Source organism: Liolophura sinensis, chromosome 10 (genome assembly GCF_032854445.1).
Source record: "Liolophura sinensis isolate JHLJ2023 chromosome 10, CUHK_Ljap_v2, whole genome shotgun sequence".
NCBI classification, from domain to species: Eukaryota; Metazoa; Mollusca; class Polyplacophora; order Chitonida; family Chitonidae; genus Liolophura; species Liolophura sinensis.
In genome coordinates, this window is record NC_088304.1 from 13,418,680 (window position 1) to 13,435,694 (window position 17,015).

General features: G+C 37.7%; 1 protein-coding gene across 1 annotated transcript; it reads right to left on the reverse strand.

The window, feature by feature from the left end:
- Nucleotides 1-947: 947 nt before the first annotated feature.
- LOC135476190 (uncharacterized) lies at nt 948-15,470 on the reverse strand. Its single transcript, XM_064756125.1, has 5 exons — nt 15,231-15,470; nt 7,567-7,768; nt 6,260-6,402; nt 5,447-5,503; nt 948-4,123 (listed from the first exon to the last, which is right to left on the reverse strand). The coding sequence occupies exons 1-5, from the start codon at nt 15,292-15,294 to the stop codon at nt 3,675-3,677; spliced, it is 915 nt and encodes a 304-aa protein (XP_064612195.1). The 5' UTR covers nt 15,295-15,470; the 3' UTR covers nt 948-3,674.
- Nucleotides 15,471-17,015: the final 1,545 nt, after the last annotated feature.

Consider the following 17,015-nt stretch of genomic DNA (forward strand, 5'->3'; position numbering starts at 1 on the left):
AGGCATATGTTAACATTTCCAAAGGGACTCTTAGATTTGATTAACGTCAACACATAAATTATAGCATGGTGCCCAATTTGTATATGATTGTACTGATTTTTATGATAGAATTGATATTGACATAGAACATTCCATACACCTTTCCGCCATTTTTGAAAACTATGGAAGATTTCTTTTTGTGTGAATTCATCCTGACTTTTTACTTTAAATATTTTCTTTGTTATTGTTGCTATATAGACGCTTGGCATAGGCGGATATAGGTAAACGTGATGACAACACGGCATTTTGAGTAATTCTTGACCAGTGACGTCAAATAAATTACAATTAACATTGCTGTATTTTTTTTTACCTAATTCTGCCATGGTGCTATGGGGCGTGTACGTTGCTACGGTTACATGAGCAGTCAGAATAAAACCCTGACTGCATGAGATAAATTAACTAGAAAACGCATTTGTCTTTAATGTCTTTAGTCATAATGTATGTACTTGACATGTGTAGTTCAGTACCTGTACTCTTATCTCCCATGTTCTGACAACCAGCATGTTGATGGGGTCACGCATGCGTCTGGACTATGACATGTAACGTTATGCGGCGTATTTTCAAATCGCTTGACTGCCAGTAAGATTCACCCCGCTAAAGGTTTTTTTTTTTTTTTTTTTTTTTTAATACGGTGAATTAGCAATTGGCAATTCATTCAATGATGTCTATGTACCGGCATAATAAAGTACCGGTATAATTAGAATGAATCGGTGAAGTCGCTGTAGCTAGACAGGTTGCGGTTGAACGTGCGGTTTTGTCGTCGGGCTAGGTAGTTTCCTATATACCAAATGACCCCCGATTTACATGATGGAAATGAAACATTAACCTAACAGGACGTCAACCACCAATCAAGAAGATGGATAGTCAGAAAAAATTACAATACAGCTTTTGAAAACCAATTTTTTTTATTGCATTCATCTCCCGTATGTACAAACTATATCGTGATCAATTTCTGCGTTCCATGTTTGGCGTCACACCAACACTATTACCTCCCTTTGTTCGCAAGTAACGTTTTATAATGAAAAAACATAGTTTTTAGTTCATGTATTTTAACCTTCATTTCCTGCAAGAAAAGTCATTATTGAAATGAATTATCCTCTCAGCCTTAGTAACAAGAAACAGAAACCTGACTACTGCATGGTTATGTATGGCTGTTAAACGTAGAGTACCAAAGGGAAATAATCGCTGCTTGAACCAAGATGAGATAATCTTCAGTATCTACAAGAATGTAGAGTTTATAACCCGAAGTTACCAATGGACCCAATCGTTCATATACCAAAAGTAAGCCTGCAACATCTCTGTACACTTTACATCAAGTGAACTACCAAAGATATATAGGCCCTACGTTATCGCTGAAGGCGAACACCAAAGTCATAAATGAGAGAGATATATACAACTCCTGCCAGTTTGGCATCAAGTAAAAATCGACCTATGCACATAATCAAACTACACATGACATGAACTATCGAGTGGACAAATTCGCTCAAAATGCATCAAATCAAAGTCTGTACTTTCTTTGTAAATGTGAAAATGAGGCAGGGAATGGGGTGAAATGGGGCTGAACGAGATGCATGGTCACCCAGAGCTATATCTGCTCACTGCATGTCTAGTTATGTAAGTTGATATTACAGTAAAAAAAGAGACCAGAACGTCGACGTCAAATTATGTACATCCGCTTTAAAACAATATAACAAAAGTAAAATGATCAAACACATCTAAAGCTTATTATACATAGATATATCTTTCGCAACATCATCATGGCAACAATATGAAAAATGACGAGTTATGGTAGATATTAATTTTGTGGCATCAGTATTTTCAAGGCAGATAAAACTGATATCCAGATGTTTACAATTAATGCCAGTAGACGACTCAATCTTAACCACACGAAACTAAAGCTTTTGTTGCTACAAATGTCGCCAAGAAGGACACACCATGCGGTACTGTAAGAACAACTATACTCATTCTGTTGACTTCAGTAATGCCATTAGCTGATTAGTCAAGTCAGACGGCTGCATTTCTGGGTACTGCCAAACGAGGCAAAAACATATACCTTGGCTTTAAATTAGTTTTGGCAAGTCAGACCCAACCTGTTATGAATATATAACCATACGTTCCACAAAAATATCATATTGTCAATGAAAAGATAAGTTTATCCCCTACGTGAACCATTAGAACTAGAACGTAATGTACATTTACATATTCATCTCTTTCTTTTTTTTCTTTTTTTTTTAAATTTAACTTTTAATTCCTGAACAGGAATTCAACTCTAGAAACGTGACTCGATCAAAATGATTCGACTGGACATCACATATACTGTAGGTCAAATGCTTACGTATCGCGCATGCTCAGCTACCTGTCTTCTACGGCTTCAAAGATAAGTACATAATATACAAAAATGCCCAAAACAAACATACATTATTTACATGCTATACACATCAAATACGTACATTTTTATAATGTACAGTAAACCGTGATGAAACGTAAGGATTACTTTCATTCCAAAAAAAGGAAAACATAAAAGTAAACACAGAAGACTATAAGATATTTAAACGTTATTCAAAAAGAAAAAAAGTTTTATCACAGAGGAAAAAAGATAATGAAAATTGACGAAAATACACTTTTGAGTTGAATTTTTTTTTCTTCTTTTTCATGAAATACTGTTTTTATCTTTTATAGTAGCAATGAGTTTTCTCCACAATTTTTGGTCGAACTACTAATGGTATAAAATATTTTAATCCAAATAATGTTGACTATATAATTTAAAAATAAATAAAATCACCAAAATTGAAAGTGAGCCTTTTGTGAGATTGGCCAGATATTGCTTGCTTGGATGGATTCAATCGTTTCAACTAATACGGTACAGCGAGTAAAACAATATATACAAGGCAACTTTGTTATTTCATTTTGAACCGCCTTAATATTTCAAGTTTTGTTCTGGTTTTCCTTAGAAATTTAACCTGTTTTCACTTGAAGGGATACAGAATCGATGCTGATTTGCTAACATATGAGATAGGATTTTCCTGTAGTCTTAGTCACGGCTCTATGCATAATGGCTTAGCCGATAGTAGACTAGCAGCACAGATTATGTGCCTCATTAACGAAAGCCTCGTGATGCATTGTTTCTGACAGATGTGATAACATCTCGCTGATAATGAAAAATATGAAAAATAAAACCATTCAATGTGAATATAAAATATGTCGCTGGAAGACGACATTCTTATCTGCACCAGATTCTCAATACAATCCCCACTAACTGATCTTTGCTGTCAGAGATAATGTCGCTGTGGCGATGACTTGACCTGTATCCAGGATGATTTTTCACTTAAGTCAAAATTTAAAACTTCACTCTGTTGCGGTGTCTACGGTCTAAGAAGCTCAAATTGTGAAACATTTACCTTAATGTACAACTTGTTAGGTGTTCCCAATTTTAACTCCTGCATGGGGTCCAAAAATAAGAGTTTATATCAAATTTTACATTTTGACTTAAGTCAAACCTGGCTTTGTGAAAACGGCCATGGAGTTATTTTTATATTAACAATAATGTTCAAACAGCACTTGTTATACTGCTAGCAGAGGTTATAAGTTCAATGGAAAATAATCAGTCTGTCATCGTATTGGTGAAGAAAGAACATCTACATGACTCCAATGAATTTGGCCTCTTCGAACTGTCCTGCCTGTGAGGTATGGAAAAGCGGCAAACGATCAGTACCGCCCGCATCAGTGCCCGCCCTTGAAATCGCCTGAAAGGAGTCATGTGATTGGTCTACTGTCTCATGGTCAGGCATTGGCAGATAGACGTTGGAGCTGCCATCGTCCCTGACAACAGGCTGCGGTTGCTTCAGCCTGGGTTTGGAATACCTCTTGCCCGATCGGGGAGCCTGGACGGGCTCCATGTTGATGACGGTTTCCTTGGTACCGGACATACCCGAACATCCGCAGCACGGTTTTCGGTTGGGCCGGAAGCAATGATGGTAGACCGTCCAACCACCCAGACAAATGAGAACCAAGATGGCGATTAGCAGAGCCAACGAGAGTGAGTATATCAGAATGTCATCTCGGCTGAGGAGCACCTCAGCAGGTTCTGTGGAATAAAGTAAAAGCTTTTAATTTTCATTTATTTATCCAATGCTGTTTAAACGCCAAGTCCGATGCTCATACACCGCTCGTAAAGCAGAAATGGGCGATCAAGGTAATAATCGCCATATTGAAGGATATTTCACTTATTATCACGATCAGTTTCAATCAGTTTTATGCGTAGCGGTAGAAAAAACCTGGCAGGGTAAACCGCCGACAAATGACCTTATAGTACACATAAGCACAGGTTTTCCGTCCTATTTTCTTACTTTATATACGTGCTTAGTTTTCTGTTGTTTTGTGTTGTGCGTCGTTTTGGGAATTGGCCGTGCGATTATTGACCTGGAAGGTCCTTATAGGTTGACGGCTAGTATATGAATGTCTGTTTCGACGCATAGATTCAACGAACGTTACACTGTACAAAAAGCCAAACCACTTATTCTCACCAAGATCTCGTGTACAGTGAATGTGGTACAACTAAGGGAGGTAAGCCTTGTTCATACCATAAACTTCGACTGTTCATGGGAAAGTGAAGTGTTTTTTTCCTTTCATAAAGCACAAAAAATAAACAAATAAACATCATAAATAATAACTGTAAGTTGCTTTTTTGTTTTCTACCCAGAATATATAACTTTTCATTTCAAGGTGATGCAATTCAATAACGTGCTGTCAGATTATCAACTTAAAATGCAGTAAGTGGGAAGGTCCGGCAGCAACCTGCGGATGATCGTTGGTTTATTCCGGGCTCTGTCTGGTTTCATAACACCAAAATGCTGGCCGCCGTGGTATAAGTGAAATGTTCCTCAGTACGGCGTAAAACACCAATCAAATAAATAAAATGTAGTAAAAGACGAGTAATATACCTCCAGTATCTGTATACTGTGTAAAAACATAAATGTTCATTGAAACACGGCCCATCGACCATGTGTTATGCTACTTGGACTGTGGATAATCCGCTGTCTACCACCATCAAATATTTTTTTTGCAATACTGGATACTATACACTGAAAATATGCTAAACAAGTGGGTAGTATGGTTTCACTTAAAACAGATTAGCCAAGAAAATCTTCTAGATTCGGTATTTGAAACACATGAAAATTATCCATTCATCATAATACTCACCATTTAATGTCAATGTCAAATGTATATATATTAAAAGTAAAATGTCTAAGGTACGCCAAAAGTGTACAAAATGGCACTGTCACTGAGCAAATGCCAGTTTCGCTTACCATAAACACTTTTCTGCATGAGTGTGCACTGTATGTACGTAGGTAGCAAGGAGAACGGGGGGATTATTTTTTAATGTTAAGAAGGAGTAAGTTTGTATTACCTGCTGGCTTGATCTCATCAGTTGTGGGGTTTTGTGACAATCGGGCACGAAGAGCCTCTGAAACCAGAATATGATATAAGCTATTAGAGGTCACCACTCGTTTCAATACCTAAAGAAACTTGAAAGCACTTTGACACCGTGTGCGCTGATCTCTCTTTGAAAGGAGAGGTCAAAGCTTACGACCAATCAGAACCTTCTTGTCAAAATGAGTGAAAGTGTTGACTTCAGTTTATATAGAGTGACGTCCTTTTGACCTAGTTAGGTAACCATCTGAGCTTCTAGTATGAGGCTGTTTGCTAATCGCGATGACATCATAGCGCCTTGAGTTTTATAGACTAGTGACGTCTAATAAACTCCACTTAACATAAATACGCTTTTTTGCAGTCATGTAAGTTGCTACTTTTAAGTATCTACATGAACAGTGAGAACAGAACCCTGAATGAGGATTTTATCAGTTACTTGGTTACTCGGTGATAGGATACGGGAATATATGGTGCCAGAAACCTTCATATTGGACGAGGCGTCGGCCAAGCACAATATGAGGGTTAATGACGCCGTATATTTCCGTATACTGTCACAAAGTGACCATGTAGCGAATTTATCTTGCAAAAAAACATCAATTCAGCGCCGAAGACTGATGTATATCAGCGAATCGCTTCAGCGATGTGATCATTGTTGTCATAACCGGAAGACTATGGTGGGAAACCGCGGGCAGTACCACCCACAGGTTTCTGACAGATCATTCTACGTACGATAGGAGATATATTATTTTTCACAGAATATCCTTGACAAACTAGTAACATATAGATATACCTGGTGTTTGGTCGTGATACACATGCAATCGGAAACCTTTGCCTTCTTTCAGTAGATCTGAGTGGAAAGAGATCAGGATCTTGGGACCGGCACTGTACACCGGATCTGGAAGCTGTTCTCCACACGCCCGTATCAACTCACGACTGAAACGGTAAATTCGTTTTTGTTAGATACAATAATGTTCAACATACATGTAAAAATGTTGTTCATATACACATATGGGAAGCATATTGTCTAGTTATTCTTTTCACGAATTTATGCTTTAAAATTTTACGCCAAGTAATTATTGCATGCAAATTAGATTCCAGGAATTTTTGACATATATATTGTGAAATCATAGTGCACTTAAAAGTGTTTATTTCGACTTTAAAATGTGGCTCGGTTTACAACATTTTCAATTGTTAAATGCTTAGCAGTTTAGAAATTAATAATCTAACATTACAAATGCTATTTCTCCATCAGTGACAAAATGTTGGATTTACCATTATTGAAGTTACATGTATATATAGGATTTCATTTTTCAGAGTGGATGCAATTTCTGGAATATCGCGGCTAGGATATATGCAACATTACTACTTTAACGTTACTAACTTCCAGGAGACGACCACAAATGCAACTTAATACAACAGCGTCATTTGCAGCACAGTGTTCATGCATTAGACGCTAGATGACGTCGTCTTGTCGGCGCCCTGGTGGCAAGAAGCGGCCGACTGTCCTTCTGTGTAGTCTTACATGAAATCAGTGGCTTAGGGGGCTAGCACGCCAGCACGACACAATGACCCAGGAGCCTGCCATCAATGCCGTAGCTGTTAGTTCAATGCTGGCTTCCTGTCCGGCCGTAAGTTGGAACGTCTGCCTGCAACCTGCGGATGGTTGTGTGTTTCCTCCGGGCTCTGCCCGGATTCCTCCCACCATAATGATGTCCGCCGTCGTATAAATGGAATATTCTGGAGTACTGCGTAAAACACCAATTAAATAAATAAAATAAATCCTTTTTTTATGAGACTAATGTTCTCCCATACGACAACTAGCCCTTGACCAATGAGGTTGTTCCTGGCTCCCAATATCACTCGGCTGCAGGCGGGAACTGTCTACAAGTTTGACAGAATGCCGAATTTCCCTGGGTTCCACCCAAATTCCTCTACCCACAGACTTTGCTATCTGTCACAAAAGTGAGATGTTCATGAGTACGGATAACATCAATAAAATCATCCAATTGCCACTCCAGGTTTATAGTTTAGAAACTAGACGTCAAAACAGACATTTGTACTCCAGCCATCAACCAAAATGGACGTTCCAGAACTCACTTGGTGATGGGGTCTCTGATAAGCAAGTAGTCGTCCCTGCAATCTTCAGTCTCTTCAATATCCATCTCCTCAAAGACTACGGCCCAGGCTCCGTACGGCCGCTCAAACATCCAGCTATAGCGAGATTCTTTAGGGTAAGGCCGTGGGTAAGCCGGACTCTCCACCACCCCCGGGCTGCTCCGCCCTTCGTGGCCAAGCTCGACTAAAATAACAATTTCAACCAATTTTAATAATAAAAATATTTGGTTTTGAAACAGGTATTTTTTAAGAATCCGTCAAATTCCCATATACGTCCATGTATTACAAAAATATCTACATCTGACCACAATGTAATGAACTCTCATTCGGAGTATATTGAACAAAGAGAGACTTTTTCATCGTGTGGGATGATTATTAACTCTTCACCCCAGGCGAAGAGAGAGGCATTTCCCTCTCTCAAACAACCGGAAACGATACCCGCAGAAAATAGGACAATTATATGACTTGTAACAAAATTAACAGTTCATTATTTTAATGATGGAATGATTATAGATGTTCGTGTTACGGTTTGTTTAGTTTTTAGACGACGACAAATGGGCCGCGCTCCAAGATTTAATTAAACTCAGAACAGTGGAATATTTACATGTCTCTTTAATGAGATACATTTGAATCTGATTGTAGAAACACAGTTCTCTCTGAAGAGAATGCATTTACTTGACTGAACCTTAACATTGAATTTGAGAATTTTCTTTCTTAAATTAAGATATTTTTAACTGGAAAAAATTTTATCTGTAGGTGTTTCACCAATATGATCTGTCGACAACCTGCGGATGGTTGTGGGTTTCCCCCGGGATCTGCCAGGTATCCTCTCACCATAATGCTGGCCGGTGTTGTATAAGTGAAATATTCTTGAGTACTTAGGCGTAAAACCTTAATGAAATGAATAAATACATATATTACGAATGTCAGATTTCTATGAACAGAGAACACCAAAGCGCCAGAATTAAACGTTTGTCATTCGGCAGCTAACCGACAGACCTCCTAACTTTAAAATCGCTGACGAACCAGTCAGAACTGGATTCGAACCCACGACCTCTACGGATGTGGATGTGTTGAATAATAATTTTTGTGAACGCCCGCAAAACTTCGTAATGTGGAAAGAAAGTTGTTTCCATTCGTACTGACATTTCCGTATCATATAGTATACGGCATAAAACACCCATCAACAAATTACCATATAGCGTGGTGGAAATCGTTTCTTAATAGCAGCAACAATATAAAACTTGCCTTATTTTCATTTTCGTTTGATTGCACTAGTGCATATATGTTCGCTCAGTGCGTACATCGTAACAAAGAAAAGCGGCCACCTGGATGTCGTATCTGCCACATACGCCACTCAGTTGTGGACGGTGACACGACACAGTTAAGGCGGGAAAAACAGGCCAAATACTGGTCAATTATCCGGGGATCCAAAACCGCAGAACAAATGTCATTTCCTTAATTTGCTGTCATTATGTGGCGATTGGGGCTAACCTTTGAATGAGCACCAACCTCGAATCCAGCCTATAGGACCCTGGATATTATATGGCTAATCACAGACTTTATACACCCGCTGGAGAGCGGTAAATGACCTAAAATTTCGCCCATTATTATATTTTAGCACATTTTGCCTACCGATATATAACTCTGAGAGATGCATTGATCATTGAAAGGTGTTTTGAGGTTTGCTTGGAAGGTAGGCTGATGTCCTACTGGACTAAAATCTGTAAGTTTCAGCACCAAAATAAATATTTTGTAATAATTACTTGTTTCTATAACAATGTCCTTTGAGGTGGAGTGGATACGGGCACGCCATGAGTACTCTCTCAGATAGCGTGGATTTCCAGGCAAACACATGTAGGTCTGCAGGCTATCCATTTATACAAGGCATCAGATAACAGTAAACAGACCTGTCATGTATAATACGACGAGATGTATATAGCGCTAGTTTTACAAATTTGCAAATTTACTGAATGACCTGCCAATTTTCACTTGTTGGTCTGTCAGCAGCATGATTATAGGCATGCTTCAGTGGTCATAGTCCGTGTCGTGTTCTGGTATATTTATAGTGACCAATTATGGCCAGTAATTAACCATTCGCCAGTGACCAGCTCAGTAGCCAGTAATCTATTAATGGCCGACATCATACACTCTAGCATGTCACGCTATTTGAATACTGGATTCACTCATTTGCATAGAGCATTCCTAGAATGTCCTTTCCAGTATCACTTAAAATTGTTGAGTGTTTCTTTTTGCATGATTCCGTCCATATTTCGTGATTTGCATACTTTCTCAGTTCTTTGGTAGTTTGTGTTAAGATGGTTTGGGGAATTGGCCTTGCGATTATTGACCCGGAAAGTCTGGTGTCTGAGTGATGCTAGAATGTATTCTGTTATGTTCTTATGACAAAATATTCATATTCAACATAATATCCTGTTAATCTAATAGAATATTTATGGTAAATTAATAGAATATATGTGTTATATTTAATAGAATATTTATGGTAAATTAATAGAATATATGTGTTATGTTTAACAGAATAATCTGCTGCAATAGCAGAGTACATTCTAGCATCACTCAGACAACAAACTTTCCGTTAACATTAACGGATTAATATTTTCAGTGTAAATACCTAGTTTTAGTGTTTTCTTTGCATTTAAAGCACGTAATCATTTAAGAAGAAAACGATAAAAAAATGTTTACATAATAAATATGTACACTGTATTAATTAAAAATTTAAAAGTTAAATATGACTTTAACAATGTTACGTCCAACATTTTGGTAACTGTGAAGGAGAGAAATCATTTATAATATTAGGTTTACGACTTCTAAAATTTAACAAAGCGCGTATAGCATATATGGGTATAACTGTGTTTTATGTCAAATGAACATTATAAAGTGTTGTGTTACCAAGCAGTCATTACGAAGCGTAATATTTTAAAATGTCACATCTGTACTCTCACATTACAGCATTTAGCATGTATCATTCGAATATTTAAAATGTTGACAATTTAACATTTGCATGTTACGAGAATACCCATTAATTACTTGCGCGGGCGTTCGTAGCTCGGTTAGCTCGCTAGCACAACGTAATGACCCAGCAGCCTGTTCCCATAGCGGTGGCTGTGAGTTCAAGTCCAGATCATGCTAGCTTCCTCTCCGACCGTACGTGAGAAGGTCTTGCAGCAACCTGCGAATGGTCGTGGGTTTACTCCGGGCTCTGCCCGGCTTCCTCCCACCACAATGCTGGCCGCCGTCGTATAAATGAAATATTCTTGAGTACGGCGTAAAACACCAATCAAATAAACAAATAAATTTATTTCTAATTTCCCGTCAAACAAACCAAATGTAAATGTATTTGAGACAACACATTTATACCCTTCCAAATGTTTCTCAGTTGTTGTTTCTTCCGTTTATTTATTTATTTTATTTCTGTTTTACACCGTACTCAAGAACAATTTACAGATACGACAGCGTCCAGCATTATGGTAGCATGAAACCGATCAAAACGGCGGGAGTGGAGGGGAGTGGGGACACACGACCTTCAGCAGGTTCGAGGCAGATCTCCCCACGTATCACTTAAGATACAGCCAACATGGACTGGACTTGAACGCATAGCAATCGTGTTGGTGCGCGCAACCACTAAGCCATGTGGTCCCTTGTTTCTTCCGGGATTCATAGACGATCCCAAGGAGGCATGGTTACGGCATACTATCTCTTCGTATTATTGTGTTATCCTGCCTATACCGCCATAGATTTATATCTCATATCGTAACCACTGGTGGTTTTAAGAAGATATTTGTGAATATTTATGTATATATAATACAAAACAATTTTCTTTGTAATATCACAAATTTTAGACAATTTTTATGTAGCTCTGAAAATAAATTTTTTAAGCTCGTAGTTTTTGGTGTGATGTGCTATTCATGCTTTGTTTATTTTAGCGATCAGCTGTATTTTGCGCCTATATAGATTTCACTGACAGGGTGTGTCTTTTGCGTATTAATTTGTTGGGATGTGCTGTTGGTTACACTTAGTGCGTATCTTTACTGATCTGTTATAAATATTTGTATTTTTCTGTGATCAGCTAGTCTTTGTGTGTATTCTTCAGTGATTTGTCATACTTTATGTGTATTCTTCAGTGATTATACTTTATGTGTATTCTTCAGTGATTATACTTTATGTGTATTCTTCAGTGATTATACTTTATGTGTATTCTTCAGTGATTATACTTTATGTGTATTCTTCAGTGATTATACTTTATGTGTATTCTTCATTGATTTGCTATACTTAATGTGTACTTTTCAATGATTTACTCTTATTTATGTGTATTCTTCAGTGATTTGCTATACTTTATTTGTATTCTTCAGAATTTTGCTTCACTTTGAGTGTAATCTTTGGTGATCGGCTATGCTTTGTATGTATTCTTCAGTTGTCTGCTACACTTTGTATGTATTCTTCAGTGATTTGCTATATTTTACATGTAGTCTTCACTGGTCTGCTACACTTTGTGTGTATTCTTCAGTGATTTGCTATATTTTACATGTAGTCTTCACTGGTCTGCTACACTTCGTGTGTATTCTTCAGTGATTTGCTATATTTTACATGTAGTCTTCACTGGTCTGCTACACTTTGTGTGTATTCTTCAGTGATTTGCTATATTTTACATGTTGTCTTCACTGGTCTGCTACAGTAGGTATCGTTCAGTGATTTGCTACAGATCGATCTTGAGCGTATAGTGTCTATATACTTTGTGGCTATGTGTTTCAGTGATGCGCTGTATTGAAAAGTTTGACCTCTGTGTATTCTTCAGTGATCTGCTATACTTTATGTGTATTCTTCAGTGACCTATACTTTGTGTATTCTTCAGTGATCTGCTATATTTTATGTGCATTCTTCAGTGACCTGTTATACTTTATGTGTATTCTTCAGTGACCTGCTATAATTTATGTGTATTCTCAGTGATCTGCTATACTTTATGTGTATTCTTCAGTGACCTGCTATACTTTATGTGTATTCTTCAGTGATCTGCTATACTTTATGCGTATTCTTCAGTGATCTGCTATGCTATGAGGGTAACCGTACGCGATGTGTTAATGTACCTGTATAAATGATATGTTTGAGTCCATATGTGCAAGTCTCAGGAGACAAGCACCTTATACAGAAGTTATAGTGATGTCAAAAACAATCAACCCTGTGAAAGATCGCTATACAACTTCTGCAGTTTCAGAGATGAGTTCTGCTAATAGGTAAATGATGACAGGGGATAGAATGTTAAAAGAAATAAGCACTTCCTCACACTACATCTTTCCAGAAAGCTCTTGGTCTGTGATTTGAGCAGGCAAAAAATGTGCCAGGTTCTACAGAACGTTCATGTAAAGTGATCTTGTTGGCTACAGCCCTGATGATAAACAACATATGGGAAGTCCGTCAGCGAAATGTAAACCCGGTACATACTGCTCACAGCGCACAGTTTTACTTAGAAGGCACAATTTTCCCCTGCTTGTGAGCGTCACCGTAAAGATGATCTTCACAATAATTCTGGATTTTCTGGATAAATAGAAAAGGTTTATAAGCAATAAATACAGTTGAATGTATATATGTTTGTATGTATGTATGTCACATTACACAGACACCGAGCCAACCAGTCCCTTTTTCTTGCTCTAACCTCTCAGCGCTGAGCGCCATAGGAGGTATGTACCATTTTCAAGTCTTTGGTATAACCGAACCAAAGTTAATTCAACATAGAGACTCTATTAGACTAACAGGATATTATGTTGAATATGACATAATATTATATTATAAGAATGCTTTCTTATATAACTCAGACAACAGGCTTTGTGTTAAAATTAACAAATTTTTTTGAGTGAAAGATCTGATCATAGACGGGGATGCGGCGTTCTCTCTGCGGTTAACATCGAAATGTATCTTAATCCCAGGTTCTCCGTACAGACGGAACACTGATAAAGCTAGCTGAAGTGGCAAGAGAAAACTGTACACCTCTCAGAAATGCAGCGGTATTTTGTCCTGTATCATGCTGAAACAAGTATAATAAATGACATGCCAACATATGCTACCTCAAAAATTCGTGCATACTATGGTGTGACAGAGACGCAATTCAGCCGCATGCCTGTACCCTATCACAGTGAGGAGTTAAGCTGCTTCAGCAGCCGGCAACTCCCCGTCTGCTTGTACAGTATTAGGCCTATACATCGATCGTCCGTCCCGTGACTCACTCCATGCGGAGGGAAAGGGAGTTTCATCACTTTCAGCCACGCTGGAAGGTTTAACTCAGACAATGCGGGTATAGAGATGACAGATAGGGGACAGACAATGTAACAACAATATGACGAACAATTAAACTATTTCGCAAAGAATAGACTTGGCATACATGTCCTTGATTGTCTAATGAGATGATGGCAGTAGACCGTGGCTACGTACAACAGCAAGCGCACGCACTCATTGAAAACGCTCTGTTCTGTCATATAAAGTGTACCGGTAGGTCTTGTGTTTACGCTAATGCCTAAAATCACTGATTTATTTTATTTATTTATTTGATTCGTGTTTTATGCCATACACCAGAATATTTCACTTATACGACGACGGCCAGCATTATGGTGCTATCCACTGATTTAGTATGATAAAGTATGAATTATATGAGTGGTTATGAAATCCACGCCGGTTAAAAACGACACGTTATAAATACACGAAGGAATGGACATGTATATTAAAACTATGACGTGAAGTTTTTTAATGTCGTTATCATAAATAGCTTTCCCTCTGTTTTACAAACGTAAGTCAAAACGGCTGATATACATGTATACCTTAATCCTTCTAAAATTTGGGACAGATATTATGTTTCTTTAACAGCCTTTTTGGAAAAGTAAAGATATGAGTGTGTTGTTCATTTGATGGTCTAACTATGTGAGGAAAAAGAAACTCAATATTTCAGCTGGATTTACATATATAGTGGCTAAAATGAGCTGACCAGGTGTTCCAAAAATTGGAAGAAGTAGGGTATATATATGTATATACTTATTTTACCGAAAGAATGAAATTCTAACGTATGTATTGCATTTTCAAATTCTTTGGAAGGTCCATGTACATGTTTGGCATGTATACAAGATTGCAATTTGCGTGCACTATAATATAACCTATATAGCTTATAACAGACATATACATAAATAAAGGCAGAACATCCATGGGTCCAGCTAGTATAACCAGTATAGGCCTGTACTATATAGTGTGACATCCTGCCGTTCCTGGAAAATCAGCTAAGCAGATTGGAATGCAGTTGTTACGTTGACATAATTATATACGTTGTCCCAGTTGTAATGTGTAAGGTGTTAAATCAAATTTTGTGAGAACAAATAGTCTTAGCAAGTGACGTTTTATCTACATGTTACATAAGGCTGTAACATCGCGTGACGTAAGTATTGTTGTCCACGTGTTTTTATTTGTGTTACCAAAATTTGAAAAACGAATGAAATTTTCATATATATTGACCGATGTACTATGTGAGGCAAGATTATAAACCTACACATAGATGTAACTTAGATCATGTTAAAATTTCTGACTAAAATATTTTGTGTATATGAATTAAAATCGAAGGTCAAGTATGTATTAAAGTTCTTGTTTCTACTTACCAGAATATACAAACGCCGGGGAAACGAGTATACAAATCCACAGTAAACTTCTGACAACATCCATTTTGAATTTTGTCCTCTAAATACTGATGAAAAAACCGCAACACTGTACAAGTGTATACACTATCACTGTATCAAGCCGCTGGAGATTTCCACGTAATACAATATAGGCCTACTTCTCGGAGTTCTGGTATATTAACGAGTAGAATCGCTGCCCTTTGACACTTTTCTGGCTGAACCAGGAACAGGCGTCAGATTCTAATAATATGGTGAAGTTAGGCTTTCTCCTTGTCGTGGTCCAGGAACACTTATCTGACACATAGATTTCAATATACCGACCGGAAGAAGCGCGGAAACCAAGTCGACGATTCACTTCCCAGCGTGAGTGTACCACGGGATGAAAGTTCCGGACCTCTCCACTCACAGCTGTGAGGCTCTTGTGTGAGGTCCTCGTCTATGATTGGCCGGTAGCTTTACGTCACGTCTGCCACCGCTATGCTCACCCAGATTTTGACGAACCCAGAGCGGGCTCCCTGAAATCCACACCGGCTATACACAAACCTCTGGACTTTCCGAGTTTTATATATATACGTATACATTTGTGTGTATATATACATAATTACAGTGCATTACATTTCTCGATTCTGATACAATGCTGTATATGCTTCACAGATATAACTTCTACATGTACCCGGAATTGCTATGTGTAAAGGTATAAACACGTATGTTTTCGCTCATATCCTTAACTGTTACAGTACATGTGTTAGAAAGTAACTTTAATATTATTCACAGTGAGATGGATTTTAAATGTTTTTTGGACACTCAAATGATCTGTTTATAGTATCTATTGGACCATGTTGGAAACATAAGGACTAAACAAAGGCCAACAGAAACCAAACAAAAAATCTTTCAAAATTCCGGTCGAAAAAGATAATATTTCTCCATTATATCAAATTCTTACATTTATAGTTCTGCCAAAGATCTTCCATGGCAGACATCTATGTAAACTTTAACATATCACATCGATTAAGATGTAATAAGACAAAAAAGATTTGTAACAATTCTGCAGTATTAAGGATTTTCACAACCAGGGCATGCGGATAAGCCGATCGTATAAAAAGCTAAGCATTAATATGAAATTAGGCGGAACTTCGATCGGCGTCCATGCCTCGTGCAAATTTCTCATAAAAAAACATGAATACAAACACCATAAATCAATAATAAACCTGGTACTTTCAAATTATAAAATTAAGCGAGGGTACCATGAAGGAAGTAATTTATTTTAGACACGAATTATTTCTTAACAAATGCTCTCTTAAAACGCAAATGTTAAAATGTCCACAAGCCAGCATGTTCTACAATTGTTAAAAGTGCCATCATCTTAAACGGGAACAAAATATTATAATATTACTTTCCCACTATGACAAAATAAACCGCACTTTTTCTATTTTAATTTTCCACAAAGTTGATCATGCTCTACGATGCTTTAGTTTCGCAGTGGGACAAATTTAAACATACTACACTCAAAAAATTAATGTGTTAAATTTAATAGAAAGTTTGTTGTCTACGTGATACTACAATGTATTCCGCCGGCCGTAAGTGGAAAGGTCTTCCAGCAACCTGCAGATGGTCGAGGGTTCCCACCGGGCTCGGCCCGGTTTCCTTCATCCATAATGCTGGCCGCCGTCGTATAAGTGAAATATTCTTGAGTACGGAGTAAAACACCATTCAAATCAAATACAATGTATTCTGTTATTAGTAGCCTGTGTCGCATTCAATATAATA